At 44.6% G+C, this 21,527-nt stretch overlaps 1 protein-coding gene across 1 annotated transcript in view; it reads left to right on the top strand.

Moving 5' to 3' along the window:
- Positions 1-1,759: 1,759 nt before the first annotated feature.
- edem1 (ER degradation enhancer, mannosidase alpha-like 1) overlaps positions 1,760-21,527 on the top strand; it is a 68,431-nt gene continuing 48,663 nt past the window's right edge. Inside the window, exons 1-2 of the mRNA XM_072472133.1 lie at positions 1,760-2,299; positions 18,314-18,386. Coding sequence (XP_072328234.1) covers positions 1,812-2,299; positions 18,314-18,386 — 561 coding nt within the window. The 5' untranslated portion in view covers positions 1,760-1,811. The remainder of the gene's footprint in view (positions 2,300-18,313; positions 18,387-21,527) is intronic.

Genomic DNA, 21,527 nt, shown 5'->3' with positions numbered 1-21,527 from the left:
ATCCCATTTCATTTTAACTGTCCTTTTTTACTATTTCATTCTTTCTTTATATTAACCCCCCCCCCCCCCCCCCCCCCAACCACCTTATCCACCTTTCCTTACCCTTTCTCCACTTTGCTTCCCCCTTCCCCTCCCTCTACATCTGTCAAGAGTCTACCCTCTGATGTCAGTTTCTCTGCTGTTTGGCCTTTCACATTTTTTGTGTTCTCTGTGGACTGCCATTAGCACTCTTTCCCCTTGGTTTCTGTGGCTATGACTCATCTTCCATTCTCACTCCACAATATAAATATTTCCCCTTTGTCTGTTAGCTTTGACAAAGAAACATTGGACTCGAAACGTTAGCTCTTTTCTCTCCCTACAGATGCTGTCAGACCTGCTGAGATTTTCCAGCAATTTCTTTTTGGTTTATGTTATAGTTTTGCATTTAATAAGCAACATCTTGTGCCTTGATTGCTCATATTTGCTTTTTAATCTCACAGAATCCCTACAGTGTAGACAGGCCATTTGGCCCATTAGGCCTGCACTGACCCTCTGATAGAAGACCTTACCTAGGCCTACGACCCAAACCTATCGAAGTAACCCCACCTAACGGTTTGCTTGCTAAGGGGCAATTTAGCATAGCCAACCCACTTAACCTATATATATCTTTGGACTGTGGGAGGAAATCTGAGTATCCAGGGGAATTGCGGGCGGGTGGGTGGGTGGGGGAAGAAAGAGAGAATGTGCAAACTCCACCTTCACCCAAGGTTAGAATCAAACCCAGGTCCCTGGTGCTGAGGCAGCAGTGCTAGCTAACCACTGCACCATCATGCTGCCTTCTTGCAAATTAATTGAAAACCAAGTAGTCTTGCATTTGTGTAGCACCATTCACAACCTCGACTGTCTCAAAATACTTCACAATCAACCTTTTGAAATGTGATTGCTACTGTCATGTGGTTTGTGCAGAGCAGGCTCCCACAATAAGCCATGTAATATTGACCAATCTTGTGCCTCAACAGCAAAATGCTGTTCATGTTGCAACTCTGAAATAAAACCATGCTGGCAGTACTCAGCATAGTCATAAAGCCATACCCTACACAAGTGGCCCATTACGTTTGCACTGACAAAAAACTGCACTAAATCTATACTAATCCCACTTTACAGCATTTAGTCCAAAGCCTTGAATGTCATGACGTTTTCAGTGCTCACCTACCTACTTTGTAAAGATTGCGGCTTCCTATTACTGCCCTCCCAGGCAGGGAGTTCCAGACTCCTTCTATCCTCGGGGTGAAAACATCTTTAAAATGTGCACCCCTTTGTTACTACAGGGCAGAGAGGTCTGGGGTGGGAAAGAGGAACAGAATGGCTACGAAAGAGAAAATGCTGGAAAATCTCAGCAGGTCTGGCAGCATCTGTAGGGAGAGAAAAGAGCGAACGCTTCGAGTCCGATGACTTAAATGGCTGTTTTGAGTCCAATCCGCAGCCAGCGCTCCTCACGGGCAGATCGCAAACCCCGCCCCTCACCGCTGATTGGGTAGGTGCTGCAGCTGGTGGTTGATTGAACACGACCATGGAATGCCCGGCGACTGGTCGGGTTCGTCCGCCAAGAGCGGGGCGGGGCCTGTGGGCGGGTTCCCATTGGTCAGAAGTAGAGGGCGTGGTCCATTCTGGTGACGCCTTAAATGCGGGACTGACATGCAAAAGGACCAATAAGCGGGCAGCACGTCGAAAGGTTATCCAATGGGCAGAGGGCGGGTGTTGGTGGCCGTCCCGCCCCCCCTGGTGACTGTTCGCTCGGCTCATCGAGGGGATGCGGTGGCTCCAGTCCGAGAATGCAATGGCGCTCGATAGTGCTGGGCCTCCTGCTGCTGCGGCTGGGCCTCCACCTCACCCTCTGGCTCCTCTTCGGCTTCGGGCCTAGCTTGGGATTCTATCAGAACTTGATGCCCTTCCGGCTCGGTTTGAGTGTGGTCCGACAGGCCGAGGCTCCGGCCCAGGCCCGGGCTGCAAAGAAGCCGTCCTGGTTCGACCAGACCTGGGTCAAGCGGCAGAGGGCGGGCAGCGAGCCGCTGGTGTGTAAGAGGCGGCCGCCCGCGCCCTCCGGGTCCAGCCGCCCCGGCCCCGGCTACAATTTCCTGGACAGTTTCGGCGAGTACAGCCGCAAGTACAGCGCTTTCCCCGAGTCGCAGCGCCGCCGCATGAAGGAGGCAGCCCTGCGAATGTTCTACTTCGGCTACGAGAACTACATGGAGCACGCCTTCCCACAGGATGAACTCAACCCCATCGACTGCCAGGGTCGCGGGCCCGACCGGGACAACCCGTGAGTGTAGGAGGGGGCGGAGAAGTTGAGGGGGAGCAGGGTTAGGGCGAAGGGCATCGAGCGGCGAGGGTTGGAGAAGGTTTAGGGTGACGGGCATCGGGCTGGCGGGGGGTGGAGAAGATTTAGGGTGAGGAGCAGAGGACGGCGAGGGGTGGTGAGGGGCAGAGGATGGAGAGGGTTTGGGGCGAGGGGCTGGGGACTGAGTGGTGGAGAGGGTTTGGGGCGAGGGGCTGGGGACAGCGAGTGGTGGAGAGGGTTTGGGGCGAGGGGCAGAGGACGGCGAGGGGTGGAGAGGGTGAGGGGCAGAGGACGGTGAGGGGTGGAGAGGGTTTGGGGCGAGGGGCAGAGGATGGAGAGGGTTTGGGGCGAGGGGCAGAGGACAGCGAGGAGTGGAGAGGGTTTGGGGCGAGGATGGAGAGGGTTTGGGGCGAGGGGCAGAGGATGGCGAGGCTTTGGGGCGAGGGGCAGAGGACGGCGAGGGGTGGAGAGTGTTGGGGCAAAGGGCAGCGAGGGGTGGAGAGGGCTTAGGGTGAGGGGCAAAGGGTGGGGAGGGTTTAGGGTGAGGAGTGGAAAAGGGTGAGGGGTAGAGGGCGGTTTGGGTGAGAGGCAGAGGTTGGACAGGGTTAGGATCAGTGGGCAGCGAAGAAGACGGTGACTAAGAGGGTGAAGGGGGTGAGGGTAGCAGGGGACGGAGGGTGGTGTGACTGGCGAGGGATGAGAGCAGTGGCAGAGGAGGGGGTAGAAGGGACAAAGCGATGAGGACAGCGGAGGGGGGGGTGAGGGTTAGATGAGTGGAGAGGAAACGGAAGGCAAGGGGTAGAAGATAAAAGAGGAGCAATGTGATGGAATCGGGGTGGAGAATGAGGAGGTGAAGAGGGTGAATGTTGAGTGACTTTAGATCTTGTTCCACCTCGACAGTGGAATTTACTACCTTTTGCTGCAACTTTTTACTTTCGATGAAACTTTTCAGTGAGTTGCATCTCGATTGGAATGGGATTTTTTTTTTACCTCCTTCCTTTTTTATCTTTTTGATATTTTGTCATTAAGTTTCATGATTCTTGTATGTTTCCTGCTATCTGCATCAAAAGACGTTTGCAAGAACTGAGTTCATAGCCAAAGGCAGTAAATCGTTTCACCCATACTAGCGTTAATAACAGTACTCATCCTTAAATATGTCAGGAATCTGTGTCTGAAAGAGGAGAGTTGTATGGCAGGACTGCACCTCAATATTAACTTGCCTTTTCTTCTTTTGGACACTGATGTTTCTGCTGTGTATTTCCAGCACTTTATCCAGCTTTGGTTTCAGAAGAGCAGAAATTCATACCAGAGCTGTTGGTTGGCAATTCATTTCAGCTGTAGGTTTGTAATGCTCAACAACCTGTTAACTATGCTGTAGGCAACAAAACCAAAACTCTATTTAGCCAAAGTTCAATAGGCAGCTAGTGCTGATGTAGTCTCTTTGGTGGTGAGTAAAACCCAACATTGTTTTGTTTGGGTGAACACATCAGATACTTGCCGCATGACTTGAAACAGGCAAATGAAAAGCCACCGCACGCATTATGTTCAGTTTACTAATGTAAATAGGGAGACATGACCTCGTTGCAAAAGTGATGATGTGTGAACAAGAATTTATAGCAATTATTTCATGTCAGAACCTTGCGTGTTATCATAGAAATGTCAGATCTTCAAAACTAATTTTTACATGGCTCTTCTGATTGGTAAAACCTCGGCATGTCTGAATTGTAAAAATGTGAAGGAATCCTGTATTTTGGATAGCTGAAATCAACATTTGTTTTGTTGAACATCTTTGCCCTTGTTTCTGTGGATACCTCCTTCTGCTTTCTGTTAATTGTTCACCAGAGCAGTTCTCCCTTCGATTGCAACAACATAAAAATTAAAAAACTAACGTTTTTTCCATTGTAATTCTGTGTTTGCAAATATAAGATAAAAATTGTATGTCACAAATTAATTGAATATGGCTTAAAATGTGAGGTGTTCAGACTAATAACATTTTAAAATATTCATTTACGGGATATGGGTATCGCTGGTTTGGTCGCATTTATTGCCCATCCCTAACTGCCCTTCAGAAGGTGGTGGCGAGCTGCTTTCTTGAACCGCTGCTGTTCATGAGTTGTAGGTACGCCCACAGTGCTGTTAGGGAGGCAGCGACTGAAGGAACGGAGAAAAATTTCCAAGTCGGGTGGTGAGTGATTTGGAGGGGAACCTCCAGATGGTGGGGTTCCCAGGTATCTGCTCTTTCCTTCTAGGTGGTCATGGGTTTGGAAGGTGCTAGCTTAGGAATCTTTGCAAGTTACTGCAGCGCATCTTGTAGATGGTGCACACGGCTGCCACTGTTTGTCGGTGGTGGAGGGATTAAATGTTTGTGGAAGGGCTAGCAATGTCCTGAATGTTATTGGAGCTGCACTCACCCAGACAAGTGGAGAGTATTCCATTACACTCCTGACTTGTAGATGGTGGACAGGCTTTGAGGGGGTCATGAGCTGAGTTACTCACTATAGGATTCATTGCTTTTGACCTGCTCTAGTGGCCACAGTATTGATATTGCTAGTTCAGTTTCTGATCAATGGTAACCCCAGGATGTTGATTGAGGGGGATTCAGTGATGCTAATGCCATTGAATATCAAGGGGTGATGGTTAAATCCTCTTTTGTAGGAGATGGTCATTGCCTGGCACTTGTTTGCCGCAAATGTAACTTGTCAACCCAAGCCGGAATATCGTCGAGGTCTTCTTGCATTTGGACATGGTGACTACTTCATTATCTGAAGAGTAGTGAATGGTGCTCTACATGCATTATATCTGTTTAATTTTAGCTTTTATCAAAGAGGAAAATGTAATTTTTGTTGAACTTAAATTGTATTCAACAAATTACATTGTAAAAGTAACTCCTGTCTTTTCCCCCTCCCTCAGCAAAATTAGGGTGAAATCTTTTTTGTAACATCCCATACATGGGTATTTGATCTAACAGCTGTTCACAGTTAGCGAAACAGAATAAGATGCAGAGACCGTTTTCAGTTGTTTTTGCTGATGTGGCAGTTAAACAGTGTTTAAAGTGGGCTGGCAGCTGGTTTGTAATGTAGAACAAGGCCAGTAGCGCGGGTTCAATTCCGGTACCGGCTGAGAATTCTGAATTCTCCCTCTGTACCTGATCAGGCGCTGGAATGTGGTGACTAGGGAGTTTTCACAGTAACTTCATACTTGTGACAATAAAAAAATATTATTATTGACAACACCATTCTCCTCTGCCTAAAACGTGCTGTGAAAAATGATTAATGTTTATGGCTTGAGATTAACATTTTTAATCAGTAAGGAAATCAAGGGTTATGTGGATAAGGCTGGATAGTGGAATTGAAGATCAGATCAGTCATACACCCATTGAATGGTGGAGCAGACATGATGGGCCAAACGGCCTAACTTCTGCTCCTACGTATTATGGTTACGTTGTACATAGATTAAGAGGAAAAAAAACGTAATAAGCTACAAAACTGAAATCGCTAATATAAGTGGTGTAGTTCAGGTTTAGATACATTTCAGGGGAATCTAAATAAACGTAAAGAAGAAAAGAATAGAGGTTTATGTCATTGAGTTAAATAAAGAGGTTTAGGAAGAGGCTGTTGTTGAACATGGATCTGTTCAGCTGAATAGACTCTACTTTGTACTTTCTATGTAATATGTAAAATGTTGGAAACATTCCAGACATGGTGGAGAGAAACAGTTAACACTTAAGGTCGATGAACTTTTGTCAAAATTGGCGAAGAAAGATTTTAGGAACATACGAAATAGGAGCATAAGTAGGCGATTAACCGGCTCCGTCATTCAATATTCCATTCAAATTTAGTTTTATGGCTGATCTGTTTGCTCCACTTTCCTACCTGCCCCTATAACCTTTGATTCCTTTGTAGGTCAAAAAATCTTAACCTTGTTTCCTAATTCAAGATTTTCCCCACAAGGGGAAACATCCTCTCGACAACTACCCTGTCAAACCTCTTCAGAATCTTATATTTCGATGATATCGTCTCTTGTTCTTTTTAACCCCAATGAATATAGACCCAACCCGTCAGCATTCCCTCGTAAAACAGCACCTTCATCCCAAGACTAAGCCTAGTGAGCCTTTTCTTAATGGAATCCAATGCAAGGACATCCCTCAAGTAAGGAGACCAAAACTGTGCATATTACTCTTATACAGTTAGTTTTACCAATGTTATTATCACAAGACTTTCCTACTTATATATTCCACCTCCCCCCTTGCAACAAAGATCACGTCCCATTTGTAATTTGCCTTACTGTCTGTACCTGTAGCCTTCTCCGATTCAAGTACAGGGGCACCACATTCATTTTGATTTATGACTTCATTCAGTTCTCTCCATTAAGCACAACTATTGCTGATTGGCAAAATGATATCAAATGTTTCTGGATCGGTGAATGTCTATTTAAAAATATGAATGTGATTTTGAACGCTTCTCGGGTGTTTAACTGATTCTGTCTAATAACAAACTGCAGATTGAATTTCATAAAGTCATGTGTTCTTTGGCAAAAAGGCTGCAGAGCATCCCTGAATTCCTTGATGGTGCATGCCACTATGGATCAGAAAATAAAGCAAGTGTTTTAGAGGTGCAGCAGTTTGATGCATAACAAAAATAGGAAATGATGGAAATATTCAGATTAGGCATCATTTGTGGAGAGAATAAATGAGTCAACATTTCAAGTCTGGACCCTTAAACAAAACTGCATTTTGTCATGTGCGAGTACCTTTAAGAAATGGGTGTTTAAGATATGTACCTTTAAGAAATGGGTGTTTATCAGTGATGTCAGAGTGTGGGTGGAGCTGGGCAGTCTGTCAGCTTTTTACTTTTGTTTTAGGCTGTTTGCTGCAGGGTGTGTTTTAGTTTTGTTTTCAGTGTTGGAGCTGAAGCCAGACAGAGCAGGTTGATCTCTCTGCCATGAAAAGACTATCTCTTGATCATTTGGTGAATTCAGAATTATAAATGTTCTCAGTTAATGTAAACCTAATGTGCTTCTGTCAAAAGGTGTTTCTTCTGGATGTTGTTTGGGCAGTTATTATGGATTACTTAGTGTTGTATTCTTTGGAGGTTATATTTGAATTGATGGTTGCTAAGATGTTCACTATGTTTTAAAAAGGTTAACATGAGTTCATAGAATAAACATTGTTTTGCTTTAAAAAATACTTTTCCATTTCTGCAGTACCACACCTGTAGAGTGGGCCGTGTGCTCCCCATACCACATCTATCAAAAGTTTTGGTCAGGTAAACTCCATGATACACTTTGGGGTTCTCTAAACCCTGACCCATAACAAATTGGGGGCTCGTCTGGGATAAAAGTCTTATCTATTGGATTGGCTGAGTGAACTTAAAGACAGTGAGGGGTGAGCATATTGTGGTTGCTCTTCAGATGTGGTATTCTAGTTTAAATGGGGAGTGTGTCGTGGACAATGGCTCTTTCAGAGGCTCTGAAGTTTTTGGGGGCGGAGACCGTCACACGCAGTACCTTACGGACAGAGACTAAAAGCAGACTGTTAGATTTGACGAACATTGCAGTTAACATTACCTGACAAAATGCGAAACGGTGAGCTAATTATGGCGGTGGCTAAGCATTTAAAGTTGCCTGAGATACAGTTTGACTCATTGGAAATGGCAAAAATTCAGTTACAAATTAAACAAATGGAACATGAGAAAGAATTAAAGCAGCCTGAATATGAAAGAGAGAGAGAGAGAAGAAAGGAGAAAAGAAAGAATAGCCCTAGAAGAACAACCAGAAAGGGAGATACAGATCAGGGAAAAAGATAGAGAGAGAGTTTGAACTTCAGAAAATGGCCAAGAAACATGACAGTTAAAATTGGCAGACGTAAAGGGAAACGTACAGTTGGATGATAGTGATGAGGATAATGAGAAAGAGGGTCATAGTCGAAGGCTTGGTGAGAATCTATTTAAATATGTCCAAGCATTGCCAAAGTTTGATGAGAAGGAGGTAGAAGCCTTTTTCATTTCATTTGTGAAAGTGGCTAAACAAATGAAATGGCCACAGGACATGTGGGTATTACTGATTCAAACAAAGCTGATAGGTAGGGCGAGTGAAGTGTTTGCATCACTACCGGAGGAGGTATCTGGGACGTATGAGGAGGTGAAGAAATCCATCTTAGGTGCATATGAACTAGTGCCTGAAGCCTGCAGACAAAGGTTTGGAAATTTAAGGAATTAATTTGGTCAAACATACATGGAGTTTGAAAGGCTCAAACAGATTAATTTTGATAGGTGGATAAGGGCTTTGAAAATAGACCAAATGTATGAAGCTCTGAGAAATTATACTTTAGGAGTTTAAAAATTCAATTCCTGATGTAGTGAGAACTCGTGGAAGAGCAGAGGGTTCAAACTGCGAGATTAGCAGCAGAAATGGCAGATGATTATGAATTGGTTCTTTTGTGAGGGCCACGAAGAATCCAGCACGAGTTTTAAGAATACAAAGTAATAACATTTATTTACAATAACATATGAGATATATATATATATATAAGCAGCAGCAGCAACTTCCCCTCCTGCTGGTTCCTGAACTGGCCAGCTTTATTTATACTAGGAGTTTACTAACTGTTTCTCCGCCCCCCTCATTGGGGAAGCTCATACTCCCACAGGATTGTGGGATTGTCATTAGTCCCCAGCCAATGGTAAGTAGGCAGGTTATAACATCCCTCCCCCAAAGTCCAAGGAATCCACCAAAGACCCTGGCGAAGGAGTGCGTCGGACTCGTTTGGCCGCAGGCCGGACAACATTTGCACGCGGCACTGGATCAGGCGGCGTGTAACGTGATGAACGGCGCAACGGTTGTACATCCACGGCCCGTGGACCCGAGGATTCCCCCTCTGATGCATCCTGTGTCTCCATCTCGGAGTCAGAGTCTGCTGCCTCCGTCATGTCAGCGTCTCTATCTCCATTCGGTTCCGTAACGACCTGCGCAGGCTTAGAGTGAGGCACCAGTGGAAGATTGTGAGGACTACCTTCCCTTGTCTCTGGTCTCTGCGGCTGTAGAAATGAGCTCCGGGGGCGGGGAATCTTTTGAGGGGATAGTCTTCTGGACCGAGCGTGGTCTACATGTTTGCGCTGGAGACGACCCTGGGCTTGCATCTGGTAAGCTATAGGGCCCGTTTGGCGAAAGATTACACCAGGAACCCATTCGGCACCACCAGTAAAATTCCGAATGAACACTGGGTCACCGGGCGCAAACTGCCGAATCGGCTGATGCGGAGAAAATCCCTGTCCCTGCCGTTCTTGTGTGAGGCGTACTTTTGCACCAATGTCCGGGAAAACCATACTAAGGCGGGTGCGAAGTCTCCGGCCCATTAGGAGTTATGTGGGAGCTACCCCAGTCACCGCATGGGGGGTGGTCCTATACGTAAAAAAAAAGCGGGCCAGTCTCGTGTCCATTGATCCGGAAGACTGCTTCTTTAGGCCTCTTTTGAATGTCTGCATTGAGCGCGCGCTCTGCCAACCCACCTCACCGGTCGTGGGGGTTGACATGGGGCCGGTCGATAAAGGCAATCGGCTCAGTGCGTCGGCATTTGCTATCTGCGTACCTGGTTTGTGCTCCAGAGAATACTCGTATGCAGCAAGCAACAAAGCCCAGCGCTGGATCCGTGTGGAAGCAATGGGCTGTTTTGGCTTATCCTCTCTGAAAAGTCCCAGCAGAGGCTTATGATCAGTCACGATAGTGAAATGGCGGCCATACACGTACTGGTGGAAGCGTTTCACCGAAAAAACCACTGCCAGGCCCTCCTTTTCGATCTGCGCGTACTTTTTACCGCTGCAGTCAATGTGTGGGAGGCGAAAGCTATCGGTCGCTCGGCCCCGTTCTCCATCTTGTAGGAGAGGACGGCCGCAATACCATACGGGGATGCATCACATGTGACAAGCAAAGGCTTTCCAGGATCATATTGGGTTAGTAGCCCAGATGACGACAATTGTTGCTTTACCCGTCGGAAAGCGGTTTCTTGCGGCTCACCCCAAACCCAGGTGTGATTTTTCTTTAGCAGAAGGTGCAAAGGGGCCAGCGCAGTTGCCAGATTGGGGAGGAACTTCCCGTAATAGTTTATGAGACCGAGAAAAGAGCGAAGATGCGAAGTGTCAGTCGGGGCGGGGGCATGATGAATTGCACGCACCTTCTCTGCGACGGGGTGCAAACCTTCGCGGTCCACCCGATAACCTAGGTAGACTACTTCCTTTGCCTAAAATACGCACTTTGTGCGACGTAAACAGACTCCAGCCTCCGAAAGGCGTCTAAGCACAACCTCCAGATTTTCCAAATGTTCCTGCTCCGACGTCCCTGTAATCAAAACGTCATCTAAGTAGACAGCAACACGTGGTAAACCTCTCAAAATGCCCTCCATAACACGTTGAAAAATTTCGCAGGCAGAGGATACTCCAAAGGGCAACCGTGTATATTCATACAGGCCCCGGTGTGTATTAATCGTTACGTATGGTCGGGAGGCAGGGTCCAGCTTCAACTGCAGGTAGGCGTGACTCATATCTAATTTTGTGAACGTGAATCCACCTGCAAGCTTTGCGTAGAGATCCTCTATGCGAGGCATTGGATATCGGTCGAGCCGGGAAGCCGTATTCACTAAGTTTATAGTCGCCACACAAGCGAACTGTGGCACCTGGCTTCATTACAGGTACGATTGGTGCTGCCCAGTCAGCAAAACGGACGAGCCTGATAATACCCAAACGAGTGAGCTCCCCTTCTACCTTCTCGAGCAAGGCGTAAGGCACCGGGCGCGCCCGGAAATAGCGCGGCGTGGCTCCTGGTTCGACTTGGATACGCGCTACGGCCCCTTTTATTTTCCCCAAACCAGGCTGGAATACATCTGGGTATCGTCCTAGCACCTCAGTCAACCCTTCAGAAACTGTTTGGAGGATGTGCTGCCATTGCAACCGCAAATGGCGCAACCAGTTCCGACCCAACAGGCTGGGCCCATGGCCGCGCACCACGATAAGTGGGGAAACTCCCCTCCTGGCGTCCATAAACAACAGGAGTCATTGTAGTTCCTGCAATGTCCAGTGGTTCCCCCGTGTAGTTGGCCAACCTGGCCTGTGAGTCGGATAATGTAAGGGTCTGTATACCCTGCTTGATGCGGTCGAATGTCCTCTGGGCGATCACGGAGACCGCTGCGCCAGTGTTCAACTCTATCTCAAGCGGGTGGCCATTGATCCGTACTGTCACCTTAATGGGGGCCACATGGGAAGCTGCCACACAATGCAGCTGCAGGCAGTCGTCCTCCGTCTCCACGTCCTCCGGAGTAGTCGCCGCAGGTTCATCCACATGGAAGGTATCGCCCCTGGGCTGGTCCCAGTTACAGCCCCTGGGCTGGTCCCAGTTTCGGTCGGAATGACGGCGCCCCCAGGACCGCCGTCTGCGACGGGGTCGGCGCCTACAAGTCTGACACGGACATGGCTCCTCATCTATTGGTTCTGGAGAAGGCTCCCTTCGGGGAGGAATGTCCGACGGCCACTGGCGTCGGTCCGGACGTTGCCTCGCCCAAGGTACCGCAGGAGTTGCGGGGGACGTTTTCGGACGGAAGGGGTTGCGCCCCAAAGCATGCACTTCCATTCCCTGTAGCTCCTGCACTCCTCGTTCTGCACTCTCTCGGGACAATACTATTTGAATGGCCTGTTGAAAAGTCAATGTTGGCTCAGCTTACAACTTTCTCTGGGTGGCCGCATTGTTAATACCGCAAACCAAACGGTCGCGTAACATTTCTGACAATGTCTCACCTTAGTCACAGTACTCCGCAATCCTGCGTAGCCTGGATAGAAAATCGGCAAGGGATTCTCCAGGGGTCCTCTCAGCGGTATTAAACCGGTAACGCTGGACTATCGTGGACGGGGTTGGGTTAAAATGTTGCTCCACTATATTCACCAGTTCATCAAACGTTTTGGTGTCCGGCGCAGCTGGGTACGTAAGGCTCCTAATCACACCAAACGTATGCGGGCCGCAGGCGGTGAGCAATATGACCACCTGGCGCTCGTTTTCGGTGATATTGGTTGCCCGGAAATAGTAACGCATCCGTTGTGTGTACTGGTTCCAGCTTTCCAACGCAGCATCAAAAACATCCAAACGTCCGTACAGAGGCATGGTATAATAGAAAACAACTTCCAATCTGTATCCAACAAATACTCAAGTGGTAAAGGTGATCTGATGTGAGATAATCTGGCTTTGGTCACTGTCTGTGCGGAGTCTGCACATCCTCCCCGTGTGTGCGTGGGTTTCCTCTGGGTGCTCCGGTTTCCCCCTCACTGTCCAAAGATGTGCAGGTTAGGTGGATTGGCCATGATAAATTGCCCTTGGTGTTGGGTGGGGTTACTTGGTTATGGGGGTAGGGTGGAGGTGTTGACCTTGGGTAGGGTGCTCTTTCCAAGAGCCGGTGCAGACTCGATGGACCGAATGGCCTCCTTCTGCACTGTAAATTCTATGATAAGGAGAGTGTACCTCAGACTAAAAAAGAAATCCAGGAGGGTGGAAGAGACATGAAAAGTTTCAAATGTTTTCACTGTAATAAACTAGGCCATGTAAAGTCAGAGTTGGTGGTTGAAGAAAAGCACTGGGAAGGCTGATGTGGTAAAACAGGTTAAGACAGTGGGGTTTGTGAAAGTGGTAAGGGAAAGCCCAAGTGAAGTGAAGGAGGTGCAAAAGATTGTACAGCCTGATCAAGAGGTGATTGATAAGGTGCCAGATGTCTTTAAAGAATTTACTTGTGTGGGTAAAGTTTACTCGTGTATGAGGAGGAGTTTGTAAAGAATTCACAATTTTAAGAGATACGGGAGCTAGTCAATCTTTAATGGTAAGAGATGAGGAGTTATGTAGTTTGGGGAGACTGTTGCCAGAAAAGGTGGTGATATGTGGAATTCACGGTGAGAGGAGTAGTGCTCCATTATATTAAGTAAGGTTGGAAAGTCCAGTGAAGAGGGGTGAAGTGGTAATAGGAATAATAGAGAAACTATCTTGTCCAAGAATACTGTTTATCTTGGGTAATGATATAGTTGGATCACAGGTAGGAGTGGGCAGCACAGCAGCATTGTGGATAGCACAATTGCTTCACAGCTCCAAGGTCCCATGTTCGATTCCGGCTTGGGTCACTGTCTTTGCGGAGTCTGCACATCCTCCCCGTGTGTGCGTGGGTTTCCTCCGGGTGCTCCGGTTTCCTCCCACAGTCCAAAGATATGCAGGTTAGGTGGATTGGCCATGATAAATTGCTCTTAGTGTCCAAAATTGCCCTTAGTGTTGGGGTTCCTGGGTTATGGGGATAGGATGGACGTGTGGACCTTGGGTAGCGTGCTCTTTCCAAGAGCCGGTGCAGACTCGATGAGCCGAATGGCCTCCTTCTGCACTGTAAATTCTATGAAATCTATCTATGCCTACTGTGGTTGATAAGACAGTGGAAAATACAACAACTGAAGGGTTGAAGGACGATTATCCTGGGACTTTTCCAGATTGTGTAGTAACAAGGTCGCAAAGTCACAGGTTAAAACGAGAAATAAGAGAGTGAAGATAAAGGTGATGTGCAATTATCAGAAATGATTTTTGATCAGATGGTTGAAAAAGAACAAGAACAGGTGGAGTATGAGGCAGATATTTCTAGTTCAGGAAAATTGGCGGAGTTACAACAGAAAGATGTAGAAATAAACCGGACATATCAGAAAGCATACATGGAAGAGGAATCTGCGTGTATACCAGAGTGTTATCACCGTAAAAGTGATGTCTTGATGAGAAAATGGAGACCTTTACATATGCAGGCAGATGAAAAGTGGGCAGAAGTTTATCAAGTAGTATTGCCTGGTAGGGTATAGAAAGGAGGTGTTGCGGGTTGCACATGAGGTACCAGTGGGAGGTCATTTGGGGATAAGGAAAACTCAACTAAAATTCAGAAACATTTCTATTGGCCTGGACTACATAAAGATGTAGTTAAATTTTGTCAATCATGTCACACATGTCAAGTGATAGGGAAATCTCAAGCAGTGATAAAACCAGTGCGCTTAATTCCCATTCCGGATTTTGAGGAACCTTTTACACGGGTCATAATTGCGTAGGACTGCTTCCTAAAACAAAAAGTGGGAATCAATATCTTTTGACTATAATGGATGTGTCTACTAGGTTTCCAGAGGGTATTCCAGTATGTAATATTACAGCTAAAAAGATTGTGGAGGAATTACTTAAATTCTTTACTAGATATGGACTACCCACAGAAATAGATATGGTCTACCCACAGAAATACAATTGGATCAAGGATTGAATTTTACCTCAAGGTTATTCAAAGAAGTTATGGATAGCTTAGGAATAAAACAATTTAAACCAACTGCATACCATCCAGTAACGCAGGGAGCGTTAGAAAGGCGGCATCAGACATTAAAGACAATGTTGAGGGCTTATTGTCATGATTATCCAGAGAATTGGGATAAAGGAATTCCATTCGTACTAGGCAATTAGGGATGCACCTAATGAGTCAACCAAATTTAGTCCTTTTGAACTAATTTTTGGTCATGAGGTAAGAGGACCACTTAAATTGAGGAAAAAAATTGGTGAGTGAGAAATCGGAAATTACATTACTGGATTACGTGTCAAATTTTAGGGAATGATTAAATAGAGCAGGTGAATTGGCTAGACAACATTGAAAGGTTGCACAAAATGTGATGAAACGGGTAGCGGACAAGAAATCCAAAGTTCGTAGTTTTGCCTGTGGAGATAAAGTTTTAGTCTAGTTACCAGTGGTAGGTGAGGTGAACCTTTAAAAGCTAGGTTTTGTGGACCTTATCGGATTGAAAGGAAATTAAGTGAGGTGAATCATGTGGTAAAAACACCAGATAGAAGGAAGACTCACCGAGTGTGTCATGTGAATATGCTTAAAAGGTACTTTGAAAGGGATGGAGAGAAAAAGGAGGAGGTTTTAATGATTCTAACTCAGGTGACGAACCAAATCCAGATGACTGAATTTGACATACCTCAAATTAAATTGGAAAATGAGGATGTTCTTAAAAATTGGGATAAATTGTTGAGTTACCTTCCAGAGGAAAAAAGGACTGACCTGAAACAGTTATTGATACCACGTGGGCAAGTTTTTGTAGAGATAAATTGGGAAGTACTAAAATGACTATACATGATGTAGATGTGGGAAATGCAGTTCCAATCAAACAACATCCATACAGACTTAACCCGTTTAAAATTGGCAACGGTTAGCAAAGAGATTGAGAGTATGCTTCAAAATGGCATAATTGAAGTGGGTTGCCAATGGAGCTCACCCATAGTGATGGTACCACAACCAGACGGTACCCAATGGTTGTTTGTGGACTATAGAAAGGTTAATGCAGTTACAAGAATGGACTCTTATCCTATCCCACGTTTGGAGGATTGCATTGAGAAACTGGGACAACCGGCTTTTATTTCTAAACTGGATTTACTTAAAGGTTACTGGCAGGTACCCTTATCCGAATGTGCGAAGGAGATTTCCGCTTTTATGACTCCAGATGGTATATACCAATTCAAAGTTATGCCATTTGGCATGAAAAACACCCCAGCCATATTTCAATGGTTAACGAACAAATTTGTTTCAGGATTACCCAATTGTGCGGTATACATCGACAATCTCGTAATTTTCAGCCAGACGTGGACAGAACATTTAAAACATCGGATGGAGTTATTCGATCGACTTCAGGAGGCGGGTTTGGTGATAAACCTAGCCAAAAGTGAATTTGGAAAAGCCCAAGTCACTTCATTGGCCATACAATCGGACAGGGTCGAATGGTCACACGGGATGTGAAACCAACAGTTATTGAGGAGTTTCCGATACCCTCAAGACAAGGGAAATAATGCGATTTCTTGGCTTGAGTGGACTTGATCGAACATTTGTGGAACAGTTTTGTAGCGTGATTGCTCCACTGATGGACTTGCTGAAGAAACGTCAAAAATTTCAATGGACAGCGGACTTTCAACAGGCATTTGACTGCCTGAAAGCTGTGATAACCAATGCTCCTGTGTTGGGGAATTACAAGGGACTCTGTGATCAGATTGAACTAAAGTATCAAGACTTTAAAGAGAAATGCCGAGGCGTAGAGAAATGCCTGGATAGTGCAGAGACCTTCTTGTTCAAAGAGATTGTCAATCATGAGGGATTCCAGTTGGAGGAAGAAAAAAAAAGAAATGGACTATATTATTATACCTGTTGGCGTGGGTTGCTTTTTGAAACCATAAAGTATATATACTGTGTGAATTTCTTAAAGGAAGGTGAAAAATGAAACCATCTTGAAGTTGATGGTTTCTTTTCTTTTCTTGGGGGGAGGTGTCATGTGAGAGTACCTTTAAGAAATGGGTGTTTATCAGTGATTTCAGGGTGTGGGTGGAGCTGGGCTGTCTGTCAGCTTTTTACTTTCATTTTAGGCTGTTTGCTGCAGGGTGTGTTTTAGTTTTGTTTTCAGTGCTGGAGCTGAAGCCAGACAGAACAGGTGTACTGTTGATCTCTCTGCCATGAAAAGACAATCTCTTGATCATTTGTTGAATTCAGAATTATAAATGTTCTCAGTAGTTTCTTCTGTCTTCTGGATGTTGTTTGGGAAGTTATTAAGGATTACTTGGCGTTGTGTTCTTTGGAAGTTATATTGGAATTGATGGTTGCTAAGTTGTTCACTATGTTTTAAAACGGTTAACATGAGTTCATAGAATAAACATTGTCTTGCTTGAAAAAATACTTTTCCATTTCTGCTGTACCACACTTGCAGAGTGGGCCGTGTGCTCTCCAGACCACAATCTATTAAAAGTTGTGGGTCAGGTGAACGCCATGATACACTTTGGGGTTCTCTCAACCCTGGCCCATAACAATTTTGACAAATTATGCACACCTGTTTTTAACTAATTTGGTTTTTCCACAGATGCTGTCTGAATTTCTTCATGGTTCTGGCATTTTCTGTGCTTGTTTAAGATTTCCAGTACCTGCACCTTTTTGCTTTTCAGTATCTGTGCACCATTTACTGATTTCACTTCTTAAACACACTTAAAACTGGAATGCAGCTACAGCATAATCATGGCCATGGACTAGATGGAGTATTTTTAAAACCTTATTTGATATTGTCATGTGTAACCCAAAAAATGCTGAAAACTTACAGACAGCTCCGGTGAAAATCTCTGCATGATTGTTTAAGGGTATGTTGCAGAAATAGTGTTAACACTTGACTTAATTGCAGCTTCTGAATAGTCTGCTTGGAGCTGTGTGCACAATCTAGATTTAATTAGGCTCCAGAAAAAGATATATTAAAAAAACAGGAAGTTTAAAAAATGCCCCACCCCTCCCCCCAAACAGCACTCTGTGGAATTTTATACAATAAATTAGGGTGATTTCTATAAAAGGGAACTTAATTTTCATGTCCTCTTTTTGGTTCGAGTGTCGTCACAGTTATACATGGTACTCCATTTTTTTGTGTCTACATACGCAAGTTCCTTAATTTGAATTACAATGCAGATCCTTGTATGAACACTTGTCAAAAAAGCTACTCATTATGCTTTTTAACATCAGTTGTGATAGTTTCAGGCATTTCATCTTACCATAGGAAATAGAGGCAGTAGTGAGCCATTCTGCTCTTAGGGGTGTACTCTGCTATTCAATAAGATTATGGCTGATTGTCTGGTTGAGCTCTACTGTCCTGACTTTGGTGTCTGATAGTAACTATCAATTAAAGAAAATAAACTCTTCTGCTCCCTCCTCCTCCCACCCCTGAAGTATTCGTGCTGACACTATATATTTAGATTTTGAAAAAAAGTATTCATGTAATCATGTAATCGAGCTTGAGCTCCATTCAGTTAGTTTGCAGAATCAGACCTCGCACAAGTAACACAAAATTTGTGGCAGAAGTTCTTACTTATTGATGACTAACTCCATTTCTAATCTCAATCATAAACAGATTGGGTTAATTTTGCTTTTGGAACAGTTAATTGATTTTGTTTTCCTTCTAGTTCAAACATAAACATTAATGATGTCCTTGGGAATTATTCTTTAACACTGATCGATGCACTTGATACACTAGTGGTGAGTAACAGATGTTGAGTAACTGCTTTGCTCGGTGGGAATTTACATTATTTTTATTGTGAGTTCACTTTTGGAGCCTTATATTTCTTTTGTGTAGAAAGATCTTTTATAATGTATTTTAGCTACATGGGGTAATTTAGAAATTTGTACCTTCTGAATATCTTCTGAAATTCATTGTATTATCCTGATTTTTCATCTGACTTTTAGTTCTGGTTGCACATATCCCTGGTGTCACAGTCTTGGTCACAATATTTGATCAGTAAACAAGATGGTGCGGATCATAGTCTGTTTCTCTGTGATCATGAAATTCTGCATAAAGGAAAGCTCAGTTTGATAGCCCAACATATAGTCGGCTAGTAATGTCTCCAGTTAGAATTGACAGTGACCGAAAAATTGTGGGGGTAAACAATTTGAGTTCATGTCTCAGCAATAATGATAGTCATAGAATTTTACAGCACAGAAAGAGGTAGGCTAGGCCCATCATGTCTACTCAAGCACCGATCTCTTCTAATCCCATTTTCCAGCACTTGGTCTGTAGTCTTGCATGCAATGGTTTTCAAGTGCTCATCTAAATGCTTCTTAAACGTTATGAGGGTTCCTGCCTCCATTCACCCCTCCCCACCACCACCACCCTCTGCGAGAAAATGTTTTTCCTCAAATTCCCTTGCAATCTCCTGGCTCCTATTTTAAATCTTTGCCCCCTGGTTATTGATCCCTCTATTAAGGGGAAACGTTCCTTTCTAGCTACCCTATCAATGTCCCTCATAATTTTGTACATTTCAATCAGGTCCCCCCCCCATGGCCTTCCTGTCCCAAGGAAATCAACCCCAACTTACTGAGCTGGTGTATGATAAAACGGCAATTTGCAATGAAGAGGAGGTGCATCTTGAGTTCCAGTTACCCAGAAACCACTAAGTGATTTGCATCACTCTCATTAGCCACGCAAAATGAAAATCTTTCTCCGCTCTATTGAAGTTGTGTAAAATGTCATATCATTGCTGGATTTGCACCAAGTGGGAATTAATATTTCCACTGCCATTTAAGGCTGAAGATGCATGTCATAAATCACACCTATCACGCCATGCCACTCAATCTTGGGAGGCTCAGACAGAGAAGAAATATAGCTGTTCTGGTCTTCTCCAGCACCTGATGATTTGTTTGTAGAATTTTTAAACTTCATCTTTCTTGGCAGTATTTGTGTGCTAGTCTTTGCCATCCACATTGCTGTTTGTGACAGGAGGCAGTCATTTTCAGGATACAAAGCTGATTTGACACTCAAATACAAATTAGATTTCTTTCAGAAAATAACTTTGGGTTGTAGAATATGAATATGAATGTTTGTGCATTTCACAAACCTGCCCTTCCATTTACTCATTATCATCTCGAGGACCAATACAACAATTTCCAAACTTAATGGATGACAGTGTCCACTTCTTCTGTTTTTTCTTACACTTCCTTTCTTCCCCTCTTAATCCATTCTTTTTCTCTTTTTTCTTTGTTCCCTCTTGTTTTTCCCTGTCCTTAAATTTCATTGATTAAAGAGAGAGTATTGCACCAGACACCCCAGATACGTCAAGGTGTTATCAGAAATTAGCAAACATGACACCACTGTTTAAAAAAGGAGGTAGGCAGAAAGCGGGTAATTATAGGCCAGTGAGCTTAACTTCGGTAGTAGGGAAGATGCTGGAATCTATCATCAAGGAAGAAATAGCGAGGCATCTGGATGGAAATTGTCCCATTGGGAAGACGCAGCCTGGGTTCATAAAAGGTAGGTCATGCCTAACTAATTTAGTGGAATTGTTTGAGGACATTACCAGTGTGGTAGATAACGGGGAGCCAATAGATATGGTATATCTGGATTTCCAGAAAGCCTTCGACAAGGTGCCACACAAAAGGTTGCTGCATAAGATAAAGATGCATGGCATTAAGGGTAAAGTAGTAGCATGGATAGAGGATTGGTTAATTAATAGAAAGCAAAGAGTGGGGATAAATGGGTGTTTCTCTGGTTGGCAATCAGTAGCTAGTGGTGTCCCTCAGGGATCAGTGTTGGGCCCACAACTATTCACAATTTACATAGATGATTTGGAGTTGGGGACCAAGGGCAATGTGTCCAAGTTTGCAGACGACACTAAGATAAGTGGTAAAGCAAAAAGTGCAGAGGATACTGGAAGTCTGCAGAGGGATTTGGATAGGCTAAGTGAATGGGCTAGGGTCTGGCAGATGGAATACAATGTTGACAAATGTGAGGTTATCCATTTTGGTAGGAATAACGGCAAAAAAGGGATTATTATTTAAATGATAAAATATTAAAACATGCTGCTAGCAGAGAGACCTGGGTGTGCTAGTGCATGAGTCGCATGGTTTGCAGGTGCAACAGGTGATTAAGAAGGCAAATGGAATTTTGTCCTTCATTGCTAGAGGGATGGAGTTTAAGACTAGGGAGGTTCTGCTGCAATTGTATAAGGTGTTAGTGAGGCCACACCTGGAGTATTGTGTTCAGTTTTGGTCTCCTTACTTGAGAAAGGACGTACTGGCACTGGAGGGTGTACAGAGGAGATTAACTAGGTTAATCCCAGAGCTGAAGGGGTTGGATTACGAGGAGAGGTTGTGTAGACTGGGACTCTACTCGTTGGAATTTAGAAGGATGAGGGGGGATCTTATAGAAACATATAAAATTATGAAGGGAATTGATGAGATAGATGCGGGCAGGTTGTTTCCACTGGCGGGTGAAAGCAGAACTAGGGGGCATAGCCTCAAAATAAGGGGAAGTAGATTTAGGACTGAGTTTAGGAGGAATCTCTTCACCCAAAGGGTTGTGAATCTATGGAATTCCTTGCCCAGTGAAGCAGTAGAGGCTCCTTCATTAAATGTGGGGATGACATAAATTTGAGACAGACTATGTAGACCAGTAGGTGTTTTCCTGTTTGGGGATGACATAAATTTGAGACAGACGAGGTAATGACTTGCTGACATGTATTGTGGCATATGTGCAGTGTCATGAAGTGTTAAAATGAAGATTTTATTGTCGCCGTGCCTCATTCTGCATTGCTTTAGATCTTGACTGCATGTCATATTGCCAGCCTTACAGCAGATCTTCGTTTACAGCTAATTCCATAGATCCATAGAATGTGTACAATGCAG

Source organism: Scyliorhinus torazame, chromosome 13 (genome assembly GCF_047496885.1).
Source record: "Scyliorhinus torazame isolate Kashiwa2021f chromosome 13, sScyTor2.1, whole genome shotgun sequence".
NCBI classification, from domain to species: domain Eukaryota; kingdom Metazoa; phylum Chordata; class Chondrichthyes; order Carcharhiniformes; family Scyliorhinidae; genus Scyliorhinus; species Scyliorhinus torazame.
This window is presented reverse-complemented; position numbering and strand designations above follow the sequence as displayed.